The sequence below is a fragment of the Mus caroli genome, unplaced genomic scaffold (assembly GCF_978045245.1).
Source record: "Mus caroli unplaced genomic scaffold, Mus_caroli_1 scaffold_2, whole genome shotgun sequence".
Lineage (NCBI taxonomy): Eukaryota > Metazoa > Chordata > Mammalia > Rodentia > Muridae > Mus > Mus caroli.
In genome coordinates, this window is record NW_028227257.1 from 156,327,968 (window position 1) to 156,349,807 (window position 21,840).

General features: G+C 46.5%; 1 protein-coding gene across 4 annotated transcripts in view; it reads left to right on the forward strand.

Moving 5' to 3' along the window:
* Cacna1b (calcium voltage-gated channel subunit alpha1 B) overlaps nucleotides 1–21,840 on the forward strand; it is a 171,745-nt gene that overhangs the window by 112,386 nt on the left and 37,519 nt on the right. For all 4 annotated transcript variants that reach the window (XM_085835123.1, XM_085835120.1, XM_085835122.1 and 1 more), the window contains 10 exons: nucleotides 2,470–2,599; nucleotides 3,025–3,084; nucleotides 4,164–4,270; nucleotides 7,089–7,185; nucleotides 8,514–8,674; nucleotides 10,298–10,435; nucleotides 10,890–11,091; nucleotides 11,356–11,520; nucleotides 12,489–12,599; nucleotides 12,934–13,017. In XM_085835123.1, the coding sequence (XP_085691249.1) occupies nucleotides 2,470–2,599; nucleotides 3,025–3,084; nucleotides 4,164–4,270; nucleotides 7,089–7,185; nucleotides 8,514–8,674; nucleotides 10,298–10,435; nucleotides 10,890–11,091; nucleotides 11,356–11,520; nucleotides 12,489–12,599; nucleotides 12,934–13,017 (1,255 nt within the window). The remainder of the gene's footprint in view (nucleotides 1–2,469; nucleotides 2,600–3,024; nucleotides 3,085–4,163; nucleotides 4,271–7,088; nucleotides 7,186–8,513; nucleotides 8,675–10,297; nucleotides 10,436–10,889; nucleotides 11,092–11,355; nucleotides 11,521–12,488; nucleotides 12,600–12,933; nucleotides 13,018–21,840) is intronic.

Genomic DNA, 21,840 nt, shown 5'->3' on the forward strand with positions numbered 1-21,840 from the left:
AGGTTCAAGCGCTTCAGAAGCCCACTGGCCAGGGCCAGGCGGGCACTTTGCGAGCAGAGTGGCCATCACTTCTTGGCTGCCCTGCTGCACCCCCACAGTTTTCCAAGAATCCCCACATAGCTCTCCTCACCGGGTCCTGTTGTGGGAAATATTGAAGAGGACCCACCAAGTTTCTGCGCTCCATCCAGCTACTCCCTGCCCTCCAACTCTCGAGCGGGGGCCAGAGCTCCCAAGTTCCCTCGCTGCCACGCCAGCCCCCCACAATGACCATCTACACCCTGTGATCAGCCACCACAACACTCAGCAACTTGGTAGAAACAAAACTCTAGAAGCTAATAATTAACAAGTCAGATTTATATATCAGTAAATTCTCAGTTCACAAGATGCCCACACAATAATTTCAGAGCCAATTGATGATGATATAAGCTGCTCACCTAGATCAGACAGGTTATCCCAATTATTCTATCCTTATATGATATTCATAACTACCTGTGGCTATTTAAAACCACACAGGATTAGGATCTTCTTCCTGTCCGTCTGCCTCCATCTTGGCTTCCCTTCTCTCTCTCTTCTGAGTTTCTTTCTGCCTCCCTTTTCCCTGTCTGATCACAGGCCTCCTGCTGCACTAATATTTTAATGTAATTGGACAGGGAAACTCCTGACAGAGTTCCTCTTTCTTTTCTACTCTTTTTCATTCAGCACCTGTTTCCTGGGAGCTTACTCTGCTAGGAGTGAACAGTAACAGAGACATACCTTGTCCCTGCCTTCTCTGGAGTGATGGTGTATTGGTGAGGCAGACAGATAACTTAAGCACAGCAGAGAGATGTAAAATGGGGGGGGGGGGATTCCGGTGTTCTGGAGCAGGCAGGAGAGGGATGCTAGAGGTGTCGTGAAGGGAGGGACGTCTTAGTTGAGTGTGTAGTATGAAGTGGAGAGGGTGGTCTGAAAGCAGAAGGCAGCTAGTTGGAAAGATGATAGCTGGGTGAAAGAGCCGCTGCCTTTCTTCTTCCCTTTTCTTCTCAAGGACTGAGCACAGCTAGGTTCTGTCTGACCACAGTTCAGCACTTCTCATTGGTGGAAAGGATCGGGAAAGGAGACTGGATAAGAGATAACCCAAGGAAGACATGATAAACTACGACTTTAGCTGTTACAGTAGAGATTTGGAAGTGAAGTGTTGGGGGGAAATTTTCAGATGCACAATATGATGATGAATTAGAAATTAGAATTAGAAATACCATCTGGAAGGGAGATTTTGGGAATACACGAGTTCTTGTTTAACTGACAAGAGGAAGGTTAATCCATGAGACCAGAAGTGTTTTTGGGAGTTGGCTGAGCTGTGGGGGTCCAGTTAGCAGCTAGATGATGTAGAAGTAGGACAGCTGGGACATCTCTTGGTCAGGTGAGCTGAGAGCACAGTTGAACAGTGGAAATGTAGCCATAAGCTGGATGACTGAGTTAGGGAGAAGAGGGCATGCTCAGGGACAAAGGGCTAGCACACTGCTTGGGACCTGGGGAGAGTAGCTTTGTAGGATAAGCAGAGGGTTGCAGAGAAAAGGGTGGATATTGGCTGAGAAGCTGCAACCTTTTGACAGCAGACATCCCTGGGGCTGTGGCGTTGGGGGCTGGGGGGTACCTGGAGGGGTTGGTGGCAAGGATAGGCCTGTGGAGCCTGTGAGGCACTGCTGATAGTAGGAGAGATGTCTGTTCCACTTGCTGGGTCTTGTGGAGCCTGTGAGGCACTGCTGACAGTAGGAGAGATGTCTGTCTGCTTGCTGGGTCCGTGGCTATTCTTTCTCGTCTGACACATGTGTTCATCCCTCTGACCTGATCAAGTGGCTGCTTCAGGACTTGGCAACTGAGAGACTCTGGCTTATTTACCTCTGTACTTCTGAGTGGTGATTGCTCTCTGGAGTGGAGCCTCTTGTAACCAGGAACTTGGCTTTCTCATTGATGCAGAGTAATGTTGAAAACCAGAGCTCCCGGTCAAGATGGTGGCCTGTTCTCATGAAGCCCAGGACTCTCAGACACAGCTTGCACTCATCACAGGTTCAGACACTCTAGGGCAAGAGTGGCCTGCTTTCTGCCAAGCTGGTGCACTAAAATACTTCCTTTATGGAACACCCACTCCCTCTGCTTTCCATGATCTGTGACAGGCTGAGTGGTTGCTGTCCTCTGCTCTGGGGTACAGCATACAACTGAGTGGAGGTGGCCATGCTCCCACAGAATGTTAATCCACCATCTCCAGCCTCAGACCTAGCCTTGAGCTGTCGTTTGCTGATCCCTGACCTGGAAAGCCTTTCCCAGAAACTCTGTCCAAAGCTTTTCCCAGGCTGCTGACCATTTCTTTACCACAGAACTAAGGGACAGAGCTCCACAATGCTGGCAGAGGGCTATCCAGTGAGTGCTTCTGTGAGTGAGGTTGACATAGTCAGGTATTGGCCTATGGTGACCTGAGCTTTGTTCTCACAGGCTTCGTCGCTTCTGCCATTACATTGTGACCATGCGGTACTTTGAGATGGTAATTCTTGTGGTCATTGCCTTGAGCAGCATTGCCCTGGCTGCAGAGGATCCTGTGCGGACTGATTCATTCAGGAACAACGTGAGTGTCGTAACTACTGGGTCACTGCTAGGCTACAGAGGTGCCAGTGGACATATTCCCAGGGTTCACACAGATGGGTTAGTGCTGGTGGCCTCTTCCCCCATCAGACATCCTTCTTCCCTCTGGGTTATGAGAACCAAAGGTTTGGAAAAGCCTATCTCCTTTAGCTCTTATCTTGTAAATGTGCTAGAGCTAGCAGGGCAACCACCAAAGAGTCACCAAAGGATCCTTCACAGAGGGATGTCAAAGCTCTGGGGGGAAGAGAGGAGCCAATGGTCCAGGCCTGCCTAGAGGAATGCCAAAGCTCTGGGGGGAAGCAAGGAGCCAATGGTCCAGGCCTGTGTAGAGGAATGCCAAAGCTCTGGGGGGGAAGCAAGGAGCCAATGGTCCAGGCCTGCCTAGAGGAATGCCACTTTTTGTTACAGGCTTTAAAGTACATGGATTACATCTTTACAGGAGTCTTCACCTTTGAAATGGTCATAAAGGTGAGATGTGGTCGCTCCTGCAGCTTCCATGAATGCATGGGATGTGTGACTCAGGCATGTGCTTAGTCAGCAGATGTGCACATGTGCGCGGGCTGTGTGTGCATGAAATATTTTGATAGCTAAAAGCCTTAGCAGCCACCAAGAGTCCCCAGTGTCATGATGTCCCACGGATGCTGCTGGGGTACTTGGCTTCCAAGTATGGAGATTTGGGGCTTTCTTTGGTGTGTGTGTGTGTGTGTGTGTGTGTGTGTGTGGTACATGTACACTCAGCCTCCCCTCCAAGGTTGCCTCATAGCCGCAAAGAAAGAGTCATGTGACAAAGCACAGAATAAGGGCAGACCTTAGAGGGAGATGGCAGGCGCACTTTTAGATGCAAAAGACTAAATTTCTATAGGATCTAGAGATTTGCTCACACATGAGAGTCTGCCATGTCATCACAGTTTCTGCTTTCTTTTCAAGGTGACTTTGTTCTTGTCTGGCACACAGAGAAGTGCATTCAGTGCACTGAACTCCACACACGTACATACCCAGCAGTGCAGCTGAAGGCACTTGTGTGATTCTGGTCAGTTCAGAGAGCCCGTGCAGAGCCGAGGAGCTTCCAAAGCCCAGCTGGGTTACTTCTGCTTTGTACACACTGGCGGTCTGGGAGGAAGGGACCAGCTTACTTTGCAGATGAGGATGTTGAGATATTTGCCAAAAATTATTGTAGCAGAAAAGATAGAGTTAGGACATGATGGTCTGATCAGCTTGTTCTTTCTCCTGAGTTGAACTTGCAGGTCTGGGCTATGTGAGTTCTCTAAGGGACCGTGTCTGTTACTAGAGAGGGGGTGGCAGGGGAGATACACCTCTCACCACAGTGGGGTTTTAGGAAAGGTTGAAGCCTATACTCTGTAGGGACATTGAGGCCAGGCCCCGTTGAAGCCATTTAAGAGTATGACTTGTGTTTTGGCCCCTGTGAGATGCACTGAGCCCTGTACTGCATAGAGACTCAGAACCATGGCCCCCTGTGACTGCAGCCTACCTCTGCCTCTCTTTTCCTTATGTACTACATACTCTGATGTCAACTTTATCCCCTTTAGATGATAGACTTGGGCTTGCTGCTGCACCCTGGTGCCTACTTCCGGGACCTGTGGAACATTCTGGACTTCATTGTTGTCAGTGGAGCCCTGGTGGCATTTGCATTCTCGTAAGTAAACCTTACATCTGCTCTGGAGCAGAGGGCCTAGCCAAAACTCCGGTGGGGTGGAGGAGGAATGGGCTCATGTTTGGTCTATAGCTCTGTTACTGTGTAAGCGGGGCCGTCCTGCCTTCTTAGGTCTGGAATGTGCTTCTAAAGTCTGGCACCATCTGTTCCTGACACTACCTGTGATCTGGGAACTGTCTGGGATTTGGGGCATCTGGCTTGCTCCTTTGGAGCCTGCTTACCTGCTCTGAGGTGACTGCCTGAGTGAGGGATTGGTGTGTTTTTACCCCAACTAGTAGACATCTTTGTTTGTTGGGGCTCTGAGACTATTCTCTGACTCCTGTCTTGGTGACTGTTAGCTTGGTGATATTGGGACTAGGCCTTCCATGGGAGTCTAGGTAGGGCAGGCATAGGTGATGTAGAGAAACTGTGGGATGAGATTTAAAGACAAGAATGACCCCAAAGGGAGGGTCTGTACTTCTCTGGCACTCAGGTGGGCCAATGCAGGCTTGTGTTCTGCCTCCCACACTGACTCTGTTCTCTTTGTCTTCTTGATGCTGGACTCGGGTAGGAGCTTCATGGGGTAATGCCTCCCCTTCCTTTCATATTGCCTTACATCATGGCACGCCTCTGGCCCATCCATCATGGCCTCATACCTGCTCATCTACCTCCACCCTGTTTAGGCTGCATGCTTCCTCCCAGGAGCCATCCCCAGGCCATCATTCCTGCCATGCCTGTGGGGACTGGCTGGGGGCTGGGGGCTGGGCTGGGCTGGACTGGGCTGGGGGCTGGGGGCTGGGCTGGGCTGGGGGCTGGGCTGGGCTGGGCTGGGGGCTGGGGCTGGGCTGGGAGCTGGGCTGGGAATGGTCAGCCTTGGTAGGGAGGCCCTCAGTGAGCAGGGTATCTGTGTAGGTGTTAGAGGCTTGAGCACTGGCCTAGACGGTGTACTGAGGAATCTGAGTAAGAGCTGCCAGCAGTGACCACAGTCCATGACGCTGGACATCCTGAAGTGCTTTTACTCTTGGGCAATGCAGCTTTCTTTTCTCCTCCATCTGTTTAGTCCCCTTCCCAGAACCTCCCAGTGTCTCCTATGGGTGACTTAATGAGCCCTCTGTCTATGACAAAGGAAATGAATTGCTAGAATATCAGCAAGGACCCTGGGGAACTCCAGGCAGAAATGTCAGAGAGGCTCCAAGATGGCAGTAGGAAAAGGATGGGTCTCAGGCTGTGGCCTCTTGAGTGAGCAAAGAGGGGAAGGCTTGAGCTCAGAGAGCAGCCTCTAGTGGGCAGTTCTTTGAAGTCTCCCTCCTTTATTTTATTTTTAATTAATTAATTTATTTGTTTATTTGGTTTTTTTGAGATAGGGTTTCTCTGTGTAGCCCTGGCTGTCCTGGAACTCACTTTATAGACCAGGCTGACCCTCAAACTCAGAAATCTGCCTGCCTCTGCCTCCCGAGTGCTGGGATTAAAGGCGTGCACCACCACTGCTCTGCTCTCCCTCCATTTTTTTGCCACCATCTTCCTGGATGGTCTATATCCTGGTGTACTGGAGACGGGTTAATGTGGGTACTGGAGGTGTTAGGTGAAAAAGAGGCAGGTTTTGCTGATTGTGTAAAGAACCCAGCCCAGGATAACCTTGTACGTGCAAGCTTTATCCCCTAGCCCCCATATTTCTGAGATTCTAGGCTGTATTACCATGTGCAGCCTTAAGGACAGTTTGATCTGATTCTGCGATGTGGGACTGAGGAAAGGGAGGTGTGGGACCATATCTTTCTTTTCCTGTGAAGGAGGCCTGGAATATACAGCTGCTTTGTATTGGTCCTGGAGTTTTGTTGGAGCCTATGGGAAGCCATTTGGGGCAGACTTAGCCATGCTTGCTTAGGGATCTAGATGGGAAGTGATGTCTGAGCTGTCTAGGATAGGGCTCTCTGTATGCAGGAGGCCTCCCCAGCCTTGTAGACCTGGCCCCTGACTGCTGATTCTTGCTACCCCCAACCCCTAACAGGCACACACGGCATTTGTGTCTACTCTGGTTTGCAGGGAGTTCTTGATCTGGTTTTCTAACCCTGGACTTTTGAGCTTGCTGCTGGTACCTGGAGTTTTGTCTATCTGTCTCCCCGACCTGAGTCCTCCTGCATGCTCTTTTCTTGGTCATCTTGGTATCTGGCTGCTTCTCTGGGTCTGTCTGTCTTTCTCCTTTCTATCCTGTAGCTATACTTTCCCTGCCACTTTTCTTCTCTCTTCCCCTTCCTCTCTCAATCCTTGCCCCTCTCTTCTCCTTTCCCTTTGGCCCCTCTCTTCTTTTTTTCCTCTCTTCTCTCTCTATCCCACTCTACTGCAGTCTCTGGCATTGTCTCTGTATTTGAATGTCTCTTTCTTACTGTCCCCCACTTCCCTTTTGGTCACTTGAGGGATAGTCAGGTGGCCTGTAGGGCAGATGTCAATAAAATCCCCATAGTGACAAGCAGGTCACTGGCTCCTCTAGTGCTTGATAAAGTTCTAGCATAATAGGCAGGCTCACAGACCTCTACTCTGCTGGTTTAGCAGTGTCTGTCAGGAGCCCTGGGCAGGTGGAAGTAGCCATTACAGCCATGAGCACTTGAGAAATCAGCTTCCCTGTTCACCAGCTGTGTGGCTGTGGTTTGGCACTGGCCCTAGCCCTGTTCTTAAGCAGCCATGGGAAGACTTCCCCCCACTGAGCCTCTATCTGGAGCCTGAGACAAAATGCACAGGGCCTTATTAGACAGACCAAGAGGACTGGTCAGAGCTGGACTCAACGCCAGCACTCTGCCCGCCGGCATCAGCCACTTCTCCCTTCTAGAGGATCCAAAGGGAAAGACATCAATACCATCAAGTCTCTGAGAGTCCTGCGTGTCCTGAGGCCCCTCAAGACCATCAAGCGGCTGCCTAAGCTCAAGGTTGGAGTCTGGAGTTGGGGATTAAGAAGTGTGCTGTACATGTGGGTACACTGGTGTGGGGGTGGGTGCATGTGTCCACAGATTTATTCACCTGTATGAGAGGACAACTCTTGCTCAACTTTAAGACTTTTCTCCAAGGAGGTCTGTCCCCAGCAAAGGACCTTCTTCCTTAGCCACTAGCACCAGGTGGGACACTGTGGCAAGACAGGGAAGCACAGAGGACACAGGATGCAGGAGTAGATGCCAGGAATCAGGGATTCCAGAAAGCAGCTCCGGGGCTCAGTAAAAGAGGGTAGGTACTGCTGTGTTTCTGGGTGAAGGAAGTGCAGTGTAAACCCAATTTAATAATTACCTTGGGTCAAGAACAACATGCTTTCTGTGCTTTTGCTCCTTTAGCTCTTTAAAACATATGCAGTAGATTTTCAACAGCTTGGACATTTAAACCTCAGAGACACTAATCAAAGTGTAAGGTATGGGAGAGTGGCTTAGTTCTTATGTGTGAAGTGATATGTGGGGAAAGGCATCAGGGAGTCTCTGGGCCATGGCAGCATTTGTACTTGAGGCAGCAGGGAAAAAAACAAAACAAAACAAAACAAAACAAAACACCACACAGCATGGATGGGCCTGAAGCTTCCTTGGCCCAGGCAGCTGGCAGCATTGGGAGTTGCTAACCAGTGTCACGAGAGAGGACTGTGGGTCATCAGGGGAGCCTGAGGCAGATCAGTTCTAGGTTCAGGGTGAGAGGATCTTCAGTCACATCTAGATCCCAGAACACATTCAAATTCTGTGTCCTATGGTCCTCAGGGACACAGAATCCCTTTTCTATAGCGTTAGTCTTCCCCTATATCAATGCTGTTGCTGGCCAAGGACAAAGCAGGGATGGTGCACACAGTTAGTACATGTCTTGTGTGCAGGCCGGGGGACTCTGCCTGCTTCCTGTGGCCTGGCTCCAGCCTACCTGCTAGGCCAGTTTTCTTGGGTATCCAGGTGGCAGGTCTGGTGCCTCCAGCCCACTGATAAAAGCCAGGATGACACTCCTTCCTGTGAGAAAGACAGCTGTTAAGGTAGCTTGCAGCCTTCTGTGGCCATAAGTTAGAAAGCCTTAAGGGGGTCTTGAATGCTTCAGGGAGTCTGAGCCTCCATGTTCCTGAGGTTCGGAGCGGGTCACTGTCCTGTTCTGTTTTGATCCTCTCCGGTCCCTTTCCTAGCTTACCCCCATCTTTTTCCCTCTCTCAGTGGCCTAGCTTACCCTAATGACCACTCAGCTCCACTCTGGCCTCTCCTGTGTGGGTACACTCTTGCATGGCTCTGCTCTCCTCTCCATGCAGGCTGTCTTTGACTGTGTGGTGAACTCTCTGAAGAACGTCTTGAACATCCTGATTGTCTACATGCTCTTCATGTTCATATTTGCCGTCATTGCAGTCCAGCTCTTCAAAGGGAAGTTCTTTTACTGTACTGATGAATCCAAGGAGCTGGAGAGGGACTGCCGGTAAACTGAGGCCTAATTAATGCCACACCTTATGTGATGTGCATGCCTATTTCCTTCCTATGGTTTAATGCCAGCTCCGAGGTGTGCCACACTTTACTTGACAGCTGGTATTTGGCTTGTTTCTACCTTTTGGTTATTGTAGTTAGTGCAGCCATTAACACTTTTGCATATGTTGTTGTTTTGGTAGGTAGGTGTGTGTATTAATTTCTCTTGTATGTATACCTAAAGGCAGAACTCCTGAGTAATATGGGAACTATTTTATTATTGGAAGAGATGCCAGATGGTAATCAAAGTGACTGAGCCCTTCTGCATTTCTAAGTGCTATTTTCTCTGCATCCTTACCAATACTTACTATTACTATTTCCACTGCTTTTGTGTGTGTGTGTGTGTGTGTGTGTGTGTGTGTGTGTAAGGTGGTGGCAGTGCTCATATGGCACAGTAAGTGCAATCACAGGGAATGTCCCTTCTTCCACCACTTAGGTCCCGGGGATTGAACTGAGGTGGTCAGACTTTGTAGCAAGCACCATTGCCTGCTGAGCCATCTTGCCTACCTTGATTGCTTTTGTTTAGATATATTTATCCCAGGAACAAAGTGATATTTCAGTGTGTTTTTGATTTGTTTTTCTTTCTGATAGCTGATAATATTGAATATTATTCATGAACTAGTTGGTCTTTCATGTGACTTCTTTGAAAGAAATGCCTGTTCAGATATTTTATCCGTTTAAAAAAATTAGCTTGCCTTTTGGTATTGATTTTACTCGTATTTTGTATGTTCTAAATACAAATTTTCAGGTTGGTAAAGATTAACAATAGTTTCTCCGATTGTTTGGATCATCTTTTCAGTTTCGGTTTCTTCCCTCTCTTTTGAGACAAGATCTGAGATGGAGCTCACCACCCCGCCTCAGCTTCCTGAATGCTGGATTGAAGGCGTGCACCACTACACCAAGAGCACTCTTATTTTAACAATGACTTCTGATATTTATTTGGGGATGGTGGTACATGCCACCCTCTCCATGTGAGAGGACAGCTTGAGGGAGCTGGTCCTCTCCTTCCCTCATAAGTACCTCAGGGATTGAACTCAGGTTACTGTCTTGACAGTGCCTACTTTTACCCACTAAGCCAGCTCACCAGCTCTCTTACCTTTTTAATGGTGTTTTTTGAGACACAAAAGTTTTAATTTTGCTAAAGTCCAACTTCCCTATACCCCTTTTGTTGTTCATGATTTTGGTATCTAGCTAAGATTCCATTCCCAAATAAAGACTAACCATGTATTTGCTTCAAAGACTTATATAGATTTGATACCAATGTTTACATTTTCGGTCCAGTTTTTTTTCATTCTCAATAAAAGTTTATTATAAAAAATACATCGCACAATGAAACCAACTAGTTCTGAAGTCTACACATTTTTATGATAAAGATTTAGTGGTCAGAGTGGCCCAATTTTATGAACTACATAGTGAGGTTCAGGTGGTGGGTTTGCAACTCTCACCACTACCATCGAGAAGACTTCTCTTTCCACATGGAATGGTCTTGGTGAATTTTCAGCAACCACTTGACTGTAAAGCCATGGGTATTTGAACTGATTACCATTAACTGTCTTCATCTGCTGTTTCCTGTCTCCAGGGGTCAGTATTTGGATTATGAGAAGGAAGAAGTAGAAGCCCAGCCAAGGCAGTGGAAGAAATATGACTTCCACTATGACAATGTTCTCTGGGCCTTGTTGACGCTGTTCACAGTGTCCACAGGAGAGGGGTGGCCCATGTGAGTGCCAAACTAGTTGTGGTAGCTAGTTAGGCATGGGTATACTGAGGTAGAGTCTGCACGGTTTCCCTACTTCTAACCCCATGATGAGGTCAGGTGTGGTATAGATAAGAGCCCTGTCCCTCTTGGGCAGAACTGAGTTTCATCCCGGAGACAGAAGAATGAACCACATTCTTGGGGTAGGACTCAAGCCCTTTCTATGAAGGTCCCTATCCTTGAGGTGCCCTCTCCCTGAGGTGGAGCCCAATTCTCAAGATGCAGAGCTGTGTCTTATCTCTGAGGTCTGACACTGAGGTGCAGACCCGAGCCCCATCCCCGAGCTACAGAGATGTATGGCACTCTTGAAGTACAGCCCTGAGTTCCAATTCTTATATGCAGATCTGAGCCCTACCCCAGAGGTGCAGACCCAGGCTCCCTTGGCAGCTCTCCTGAAGTGTGCTCTCCCCTTCCTTAGGGTGCTGAAACACTCTGTGGATGCCACCTATGAGGAACAGGGACCCAGCCCCGGGTTCCGGATGGAGCTCTCCATCTTCTACGTGGTCTACTTTGTCGTCTTCCCTTTTTTCTTTGTCAACATCTTTGTGGCCTTGATCATTATCACCTTCCAGGAACAGGGGGACAAGGTGATGTCTGAATGCAGCCTAGAAAAGAATGAGGTAGGTCAATGTTGTGTGGGATCCTGGGACATAGGCACTCTGGGGGAGATTACCAGTCTTCCTTCTATATGGGCATGGCTTGTGGCTGGCATAGGCAGGGCCTCTTTTTTTTTTTCTGCAAATAGAGACTGCAGATCAATTGGACCTACTTGGAGGGAGCTTAGTTGCCTCTACTGCCTCCTCTTCTCTGGGCTCCCTGAAAGAGTATGGTGAGGAAGTTAGTGAGCAATGCTTTGAGTTCATGGCTCCCTTCTCTCCCTACAGAGGGCTTGCATTGATTTTGCCATCAGTGCCAAGCCCCTGACACGATACATGCCTCAAAACAAACAGTCGTTCCAGTATAAGACATGGACATTCGTGGTCTCTCCACCCTTTGAGTACTTCATCATGGCTATGATAGCCCTCAACACAGTGGTGCTGATGATGAAGGTATGTAAGTCCCACCATGTACTTGCTAGGGCTTGTTGTGTGTGAAGATCCAGGGTAGACATGTTCTCTCTCTCTCTCTCTCTCTCTCTCTCTCTCTCTCTCTCTCTCTCTCTCTCTCTCTCTCTCTCCATGTTCTCTCTCTCTCTCTCTCACACACACACACACACATACATACAGACTCACACATACACATGCAGATATACTCAGACACACACACACACATATATGCAGATACACACACACACACATTCATTCTGTCTCTTTCTCTTCCCTCCCCTCACCCCTGCCACCTCTCTTTCCTATTCACTCCAGATAGGGAACCCATAACGTACCAAGTAACAGTTCTACCAAAGTCCACCTAAGTGAACCAGTAAATTTTTATTGGGGTTACCTATAGGATTATGAGTGAGGGGTTTCTTTCAGAAACAGGGACAGAGCAAATGTGGCTGTATCACTGAAAAACTTACCTCTGCATAGGTTATGACTCCCAGAAGCTGTAACTGAAGAGCTCTGCACAACTTGTAGGCAGCTCAACATATCTGAGAATCTCCTCTCTAACTAGACAGGTCAGGGCCCCTCCCCAAGCAGTTGTTTACTGTTTCTGTAATCCTGGGGAAGAACCTTTATGGATCTTGTAAATTTCAGCTTTCTCAGACATAGGAAATCTGCTTAGAGGGAATGTTTGAATTAGGAGGAGACTGCAGTAAAACTTGGGTATGGGTCTTATTTTGTGGCCCAGAGGTGGGTCTCCTTGCTGCACACGCTGTCTGTGTAATCCATTCTCTCTGATTTGTAGCTGAGGCACTGAAAGGGTTATAGAAGACCTGGAAAGAGCAAGAGGCGGTAACCCAGATACAGGCAGATGTAGATATTTCTCTACCCATTGTGTAGTCAGGAAATTTGGTTGCTTCCAGTTGGGTGCTGGGGCTAATGCGTCCGCAGCCATCAGCCCTTATTTCTCCGGGCAGTTCTATGATGCACCTTATGAGTACGAGCTGATGCTGAAATGCCTGAACATTGTCTTCACATCCATGTTCTCAATGGAGTGCATACTGAAGATCATCGCCTTTGGGGTATTGGTATGTGCCTCAACTTGCTCTTTGCTTTCTGATGAGCTACATTCTGGCATCCTTCCCTGTTTTTGAATGGCCTTTGCAGCACTTATGATACTGTGAGCATCCCGAGGAAGAGCTGCTATGCTCTCAGTTGCTTGAGTCTTGCCCTGCCTTGGGCCGGGAGGCCTGCAAGCCTGAGATTCCCTTTTCTGGACCTTTAGCTCTCAGTTATGCCTTTACCCAGTCTGGAAGGATTTGCATGCCTGCTGTGACATCTGCTTCTCATTGGCCTTATGTTAAGCATCGATCACCCTTGCCCAGGGAAGCCATCAGCACTGACTGCCCTCTTTTTCTCTAGAACTACTTCAGAGATGCCTGGAACGTTTTTGACTTTGTCACGGTTTTGGGAAGTATTACTGATATTTTAGTAACAGAGATTGCGGTAAGTAGCATTTCCTGTCCCCCAGCCAGGGTCCAAAGTGGCTTCCTTCTAGAGGGTTGTCCGCCAGGTGTTTCACCAGGGCCCACTGTAACTGCCTTATCATGAACCCCTAGGAGGTTCAGGATGGGTCTCTGTTGCTGCTTCTCCCCAGAGATGGAGCTAGATGGCCGGGCGTTGGGTCAGCAATTGCTCTTCTTGGATAAGAATGCAGTTCTGGGGTTGGAGAGATGGCTCAGCAGTTAAGAACACTGACTGCTCTTGGAAAGGACCTAGGTTCAATTCCTAGCACCCACGTGGAGGCTCACAACCATCTGTAACCCCAAATCCAGGGGCCCTGACAACCTCTTCCTAATTCCTTGGACACAAAGACATGCAAGTGGTACATAGCCATGTATGTAGACAAAACAATCATACACATAAAATAAATAAATCTTTTTAAAAGTAGTTCTCAGAGGATTCAAGTTGGTAGCCTAAGAATCTCCTGAAGCTCCATGGTAACGGCTGACCAAGAACACGGCAATCTAATGTGCCCGTGCGTGCGTCGGATGTATTTAACAACTTGGCATCAAGAGTATAAGCCAAATCCAGTAAGAATCTGTAATCCAGCAAGAATTTATATTATTAAGTCTCTACTTCTCTATTTGGAGATTCTTCCATTAAACATATCCTGGGTGTGATGGTTCACGCCTGTAATCCTAGCACTCGGGAGGCAGACGCAGGCGGACCTCTGAGTTCAAGGCCAGGCTGTTCTACAGAGTGAGTTCTAGGACTGCCAGAGCTACACAGAGAAACTGTGTTTCAAAAAAAAAAAAAAAAAAAAAAAAACCCACCACCACCACCACCATCAATCAAACAAAACAAAAAACCAAAACAAAATATACATATGGATAGTATTTAAAACGTGTCCTATATCGGGACATTAAACTCAACAGATTTCAGAGTTGGAGTCATGAAGCACCATTTTTAGTATAACATATTAAATTGGAAACATTAAAAAACCTCATCTCTTGAGGGGCATCTGGGTTCTTTCCAGCTTCTGGCTATTATAAATAGGGCTGCTATGAACATAGTGGAGCATGTGTCCTTCTTACCGGTTGGGACATCTTCTGGGTATATGCCCAGGAGAGGTATTGCGGGATCCTCCGGTAGTACTATGTCCAATTTTCTGAGGAACCGCCAGACTGATTTCCAGAGTGGTTGTACAAGCTTGCACTCCCACCAACAATGGAGGAGTGTTCCTCTTTCTCCACATCCTCGCCAGCATCTGCTGTCACCTGAATTTTTGATCTTAGCCATTCTGACTAGAGTGAAGTGGAATCTCAGGGTTGTTTTGATTTGCATTTCCCTGATGATTAAGGATGTTGAACATTTTTTCAGGTGCTTCTCAGCCATTCGGTATTCCTCTGGTGAGAATTCTTTGTTCAGCTCTGAGCCCCATTTTTTAATAGGGTTATTTGATTTTCTGGAGTCCACCTTCTTGAGTTCTTTATATATATTGGATATTAGTCCCCTATCCGATTTGGGATAGGTAAAGATCCTTTCCCAATCTGTTGGTGGCCTTTTTGTCTTATTGACGGTGTCTTTTGCTTTGCAGAAGCTTTGCAATTTTATGAGGTCCCATTTATCGATTCTCAATCTTACAGCACAAGCCATTGCTGTTCTTCTATTCAGGAATTTTCCCCCTGTACCCATATCTTCAAGCTTTTTCCCTACTTTCTCCTCTATAAGTTTCAGTGTCTCTGGTTTTATGTGGAGTTCCTTAATCCACTTAGATTTGACCTTAGTACAAGGAGATAGAAATGGATCAATTCGCATTTTTCTACATGATAACCGCCAGTTGTGCCAGCACCATTTGTTGAAAATGCTGTCTTTTTTCCACTGGATGGTTTTAGCTCCCTTGTCAAAGATCAAGTGACCATAGATGTGTGGGTTCATCTCTGGGTCTTCAATTTTGTTCCATTGGTCTACTTGTCTGTCACTATACCAATACCATACTGTTTTTATCACAATTGCTCTGTAGTACAGCTTTAGGTCATGGTGATTCCACCAGAGGTTCTTTTATCCTTGAGAAGAGTTTTTGCTATCCTAGGTTTTTTGTTATTCCAGATGAATCTGCTGATTCCCCTTTCTAATTCGTTGAAGAATTGAGTTGGAATTTTGATGGGGATTGCATTGAATCTGTAGATTGCTTTTGGCAAGATAGCCATTTTTACAATGTTGATCCTGCCAATCCATGAGCATGGGAGATCTTTCCATCTTCTGAGATCTTCTATAATTTCTTTCTTCAGAGACTTGAAGTTCTTATCATACAGATCTTTCACTTCCTTAGTTAGAGTCACGCCAAGGTATTTTATATTATTTGTGACTATTGAAAGAACCCAGATACCCCTCAACAGAGGAATGGATACAGAAAATGTGGTACATTTACACAATGGAGTACTACTCAGCTATTAAAAAAATGAATTTATGAAATTCCTAGGCAAATGGATGGACCTAGAGGGCATCATCCTGAGTGAGGTAACCCAATCACAAAGGAACTCGCACAATATGTACTCACTGATAAGTGGATATTAACCCAGAAACTTAGGATACCCAAGATATAAGATACAATTTGCTAAACGCATGAAACTCAAGAAGAACGAAGACCAAAGTGTGGACACTTTGCCCCTTCTTAGAAATGGGAACAAAACATCCATGGAAGGAGTTACAGAGACAAAATTTGGAGCTGTGATGAAAGGATGGACCATCTAGTGATTGCCATATGCAGGGATCCATCCCATAATCAGCTTCCAAACACTGACACCATTGCATACACTAGCAAGATTTTGCTGAAAGGACCCAGATATAGCTGTCTCTTGTGAGATTATGCCGGGGCCTAGCAAACACAGAAGTGGATGATCACAGTCAGCTATTGGATGGACCACACGGCCCCCAATGGAGGAGCTAGAGAAATTACCCAAGGAGCTAAAGGGAACTGCAACCCTATAGGTGGAACAACAATATGAACTAACCAGTACCCCGGAGCTCTTGTCTCTAGCTGCATATGTATCAAAAGATGGCCTAGTTGGCCATCACTGCAAAGAGAGGCCCATTGGACTTGCAAACTTTATATGTCCCAGTACAGGGGAACCCCAGGGCCAAAAAGGGGGAGTGGGTGGGTAGGGGATTGGGGGGGTGGGTATGGGGGACTTTTGGTACAGCATTGAAAATGTAAACGAGGAAAATACCTAAAAAAAAAAAAAAACAACCTCATCTCTGGGAGCAGCTGCTGAAATGGATATTCATATGAAAGTTAGTTTTTAATAAGAAAAAGTAGGTAAGGACTAGGAAACAGCTGTGGTAAGAGAAGCGTAAGTAATGCTATTTTGAGCCAAGTAGGGAGGATCTAAGTCATCTTCAGGCACCTTTAATATGGGTCGGGGCCCCCATCAGAGGGGTCTCTACAGTGAATGGAAATGACAGGATCTCATCCCCGAACTGTATGAGGCAAAGGGCTGTACAGGGACCAGTGTGCGGCCCTTGGCTGTCCTGAGGGCATGTGTGGAGGTGAAATGGCCTTGGACTGCATTTGTTGTTATGGAGCTAAGGGACACCACTGGTGCTATTGCCACAGAAGCACAGTGGAGTACAGGCTCTTACCTGGCTCTATTTTACTCAGAGCTCACGTTGTATGTGTAGCGCATCTTCAGCGATTACCTTCTGGTGCCTTGAGAGGCAGACTGGAGCTCTGGTATGTTAGTTCAGGCTGACCTGATGCCATCATTGTGTCTCTTCACTCATTTCTAGAGTTGCAGGCAGATGGCTGAGCCTCTACTGCTCTGGTTTCCAGCTCGATGAGGCAGTCCATATCCTTACTCTGAACTGCTTCTGTTTGCTGTTCCTCTGTCTACCTCTCGTTAGGCTGGTAATCCAGTCATGGTTTAAGATTGGCTGTGGCATCTGGAACAGTCTTGGGAGAGCCAAGTCTCAGGTGGACTTCTCTCCTGTCTGTCTTGTAGCTGCAGCTCTACCTTTCACAATAGTTAGGGTTAGGCACACTGGCCAATATGGAAAATCTTTGCATGGAAGGGAAGTCCCCTTTCAATCATGTGACTGCCATAGTTTTGCGTGCTCTTTGTGGAAGTTTCCCAGCTTCAGAACAGGACCTATGTTGATCCAAAAGTTGAGAGAAGATGAACACAGAGTCAGCCCTGCATTCCTGTAGGGCTGGTGAGAGCTCCTGGTCCCTCCATGGGGTACTGGTGAACTTGATGTTGAATATTCCATCTCCATAAAGCACATGTCCAGTGCTGTGGCTACTGTCTCACTGTTTGTTTTATTTCTTTCTCTCTTTCTTCCATGTACTTCCTTTGCTTGCTCTGAGATGATGTTCTATTGGTTCTGGTCAGTTTGATATTGACCCTGTGTGCAAAAACAAACAAACAAACAAAAAAACAAAACCCAACACAACAAAGTAATGAGGCTGAGACCTGAAGGTTGACCTTTGGCCTTCACATGAATATGCAAATATACACCTGTAAACCCATACACACATGAACACTCAGATACATGAAACTGTGTGCCATGTGGTTACCCCTGGGCACAAGACTGAGCACATCATTTCATCAGAGATTGGAGAGAGACTCATGGGGCCCTACCTATCCCTGAGGGACTATTGGTGGTTAACTGTTGCTGGTGCTATTTTCTTTAGTGATATAACCATTGCAAAGTATCCCATGTTCTATCACATAACCTCTTATGTAAGCTCATACAAGCACCCCTAATCAAACTCAGCAGAACATCTAGCCATATTTGGAAAGAGGTCCTTCAAGATCAACTTCTGTTCATTACTCCGTACGGGCAGTGCTGTGCTATTAGCACAAGCAGGGAATGTATATATAGCCTTGTGTCAAAACATAACTTGGGCTTCTTTCTAGAGTAAGCAGTTTTATACAGGGGTATAATATAATCTGGATATTAAGACATTCATCGAGCTACTTTGTGGAGAAGGAGGCACAGTAGCTATCTTCATTGGGCCCTCCCAGAAACAGAGCCTAAGGCAAAAGTTTGGTGCAAAATTTTCATTTGGAAGTTAAACTTGGGAATACTGGTAGGGAAGTAGTGAGTGCCAGAGAACAGAGTGGCCAGCCACAAAGGTATTTACTAAAGAAGTTACCCCATAGGGAGTTCCGAGCGAGAGTGAACCATACCTATCATTCTGTCAAGCAACAAGGAAGTTGAGGAAGTCTTTATCAACTTCTGTTATTAGCTAAAGGTTCCTAGGGGATTGGCCAGGGAATATCTAACTTCTGGAAGTTCCTAGGAACCCTCCCACCCCTCCAAGAAAGAGTGAATCCTGTTTTGGGTTCTGGCCCTGAGATGCTGAGGTCTCTGGGACATGTAGAGTATGTACAACTTTCTGCTAGGGGTCGGGCTTTGGAATTGTGGGGTGAACTGTGGGTGAGAACCTATTGGAGTCTAACTATAATTTGAAGACAGAGCAATGGGTGAACCAGATGTGGCCATGAAAGGTGAGGCAAAGTGACATGAGGTGTGTGGTCTAAACACTTGGGAAATGGATTGCTATGAGACGTACGGTTGTGCGCCTGATGATGTGTGTATCCCAGGAATGGGTTTGTTGAGGAAGTTTGGGGTTTAGCTGTACATCTTAGCTCTGCATTTCTTGATATACTTCCTTGAGGCTGTTGGGCAAATAGACTTGGAGTTCAGTGAGACAATCCAGGCTGGTTGCACGAGCTCTGTGGCAGAGAGTATATAAAATAATATTAGATATGGAAGACTGGGTGAGGTCCGTGAAGGATGAGTGGCTGAGTACTGGGACATTCCAATAGTAGTGACCAAGGACATGAGCAGGAGCCAGCCTAGGAGGCTACAGAAGTGGGTCATGGAAGGTTTCAAGAAGCAAGGATGTTCTGTGAAGAAGAAAAACATACACAAGAGTAGGAAGCCTACAAATTAGAAACTATAAATGACCAGTTGGCATAGGGGAAGGTAGCCAACCTGATCTGTAATCAGAAAAGTACAACCTGAAGACACTGAGCTGCTATTTGTCCTAACTGGCCTGTTACTCACTAGACATTCTAATGCTCAGGGTTGGCAGGACATAGATCATCTAAAACTCACACAGTTGTCAACTGTATAACTTATACGGAACACTTTACAGAAGCTAAAATGATGGTAATACACACATCTTCAGCCTAGCTCTTCATATGGATGCTATAGTAACACAGAAATATGTGCCATCACTGATGGGATGTGTTAACCATTGAGGCGCATTGATCCTGAGAAGGCAGTGGTATAAGTACATAAGTGACACCCACATCTGTGTGGGTGCTACTCATTATTAGAGCCGTTTTTGAACAAGTCGAACAGTTTGTACAAGCTACCATTGCAAAGGCCAAGAGTAGGCAAGCACATACGGAATGCATCTTAAGAGTTTATGGCAACACTGTAAGGACAAGCAATTATTGGTAAGACTTAAAGATTGCTACCACATCTAGGTATCAGCAAGAGAAGCAAGAAGAATTAAAAAGTGATGGTGATAGTTTTTAGGCTGAATGGTAAATACATGGGTATTTATTTTTTCTTCAGATTAATATACTTGTTTGTATATATGATGTTTCATGGTTTTACAATGCTAATGATGTAATTATTGTAAAAAGAAAAGTTGAACCTCACATTTAAATAGAAAAGCAAAGGTTTTTGTCTTCTTAGTTCCTGGTCTTAGAGAATCTTAAAGTCAGGCCATCTAACCCTGAAGTATTAATTCCAGTGTGGTTTCTGAGGAAGAAACTTGCTGCTTTTCCATTATCTGTGTACTTCCTCCCTGGAAACAGGATTCTTTATTTACCAGATAAAATGATCCAAGCACAGACTGTAAGGACAGTCTTAGGGAGTTTCCACATCTCCTTCCTAGAGAGAAGCCTGAACTGCTGATTGCTGAAAATACCTAAAAAGAGGGGTGCAGGCAAGGGCCAGAAACTGGCTGACATCTCTACAGTGTAGAGCTTTATTCCAGGTAGAGGCCTGTGGTGCAAAAGCAAAAATAGCCAGCCATTCTGTGCCTGTGCGGCTGCGTGGCTGGCAGTGGCAGCCTCTGACTGCGTATGAAGGTTTGAAGCATCACAAGACTTAGTGCCCAGCAGGGCTGCTGGGAGTCGGGGAGCATTATGGTTGGGGGCCGAGTATTATGAAAACTCAGCCACTTGCTCTTGGAGCTCAGGCTATGCCTGGAGGAGATGGGAAGAAAGGAAAGCCATCGTGTAGTTGATCAGCATTCTGCGCGTGTGTGTGTTTCATTTTATAGACTTTCTTTGCAAATTCCCCTTTTTCCTTAGGCAAAAATTTGAGTGTCAGTTTCCTTCCCCAACTTAAAACCCAGCAGATATTGCAGGGGTGCCTAGAAGAGGGCTCTGTGTGGTCACAAAACTGACATTCATTTCTTTGCCTGGAAATAAAAAATAACAGTGTCTGTGACTCATCTTTGGATTTGCATTACAAACAAAAATGCAAATGGATCCCATTGTCTGCATAACCTATAGATTTCAAAAACATGCTTTGAATGGACACACTTTCAGAAAATTCCGTGGTTTAACAAAAGCCTGCATTTTCTAGTTACAGTTTAGAGCTCAAGTTTCTGCTTCTGTTGGTGACTCATCTTCTCTTTTGTTTCTTGTTTTTTTTGTTCTTGGTTTACCTTAACCTACCTGCTGACTCACGCCATCCAACCACCATACAATGCGAAAACCCATGTCTCCGTCTGTATGTTGCGCACCTGCTGCTCAAACCACCCCAATTTGTAAATAACATGCAAATACCCATCCATGAAAACATCCCATGTAGGAAACGGTTGGTTCACAACTTTAAAGTTCTTATGTGTCTTCTCTGCTTGTCCGTGTCCTCGTCTCCTGTTTCGTGGTTTCTGTCCACTGCCTGCAGAGGCATGAGCAGGTCTTCACTGTGCTTAGTCACCTCTGGCCTCGTTGTGTACTTTCTAAAGCAGCAAGGGTTTCTCAACACCTCTAAGATGGTCTTTTGATCTGTCCGAAAAGAAATGAGGTTCTGGGAGGCAGGAGTAGTTAGCAGTACTGAGGGCAGATCTTTCTGCCGAAACTCAGTCAAATTTGAGTTTCTGTAGAGTACGTTTGGTCCTCGACCAGGTGGCTCCATGGTTTCTGTTGCACCCCATGCATTAATCTTAGTTTCTGTTGCTGTGATAAAACAAAATGATCAAGGCAACTTACAAAAGGAAAAACTTATTTGGGACTTACCACTGCAGAGTGCTAGGAGTTTATCACGATAATAGCAGGGACTATGACGGCAGGTGTGCGGGCAGGCAGGGATGGGCTGGAGCAGCTATAGAGAGCTCACATTTCAAACCATAAGATGAAGGCCAAGAGATGCAATCCCTTTGAAACCTCAAAGCCCACCCCTAGTGACATACTTCCTCCAGCAAGGCCACACCTTCTTATCATCCCCAAACATCCCTAACTGGAGGCAGTTTAAATATCCTGTGGCTGTTTAAGTATTCCAATGTCCAAGACCTACAGGGGACATCTTCAAACTACCACACCCCAGTAGCAGAAGTCCTTTGTAGACAGGACCTCCTAAGAATGTTCCAGCTGAGGCAATAAGGTTTAGGGAGAGTTTGGAGACTAGGACTCCATGGTTCAGCACAGTTTCTATAGGGCCTGAGTAGGCGGAGGCTCTGCCCTAGTGTGTTAGAGACAGGGATACCCATCCATGTCCATTTGTATAGCGTAGATCTGCAAGCATGCCTTGCTCAGGCTCCTGTGGACCTCAAGGGCCTCTTCTGGAGTTTGG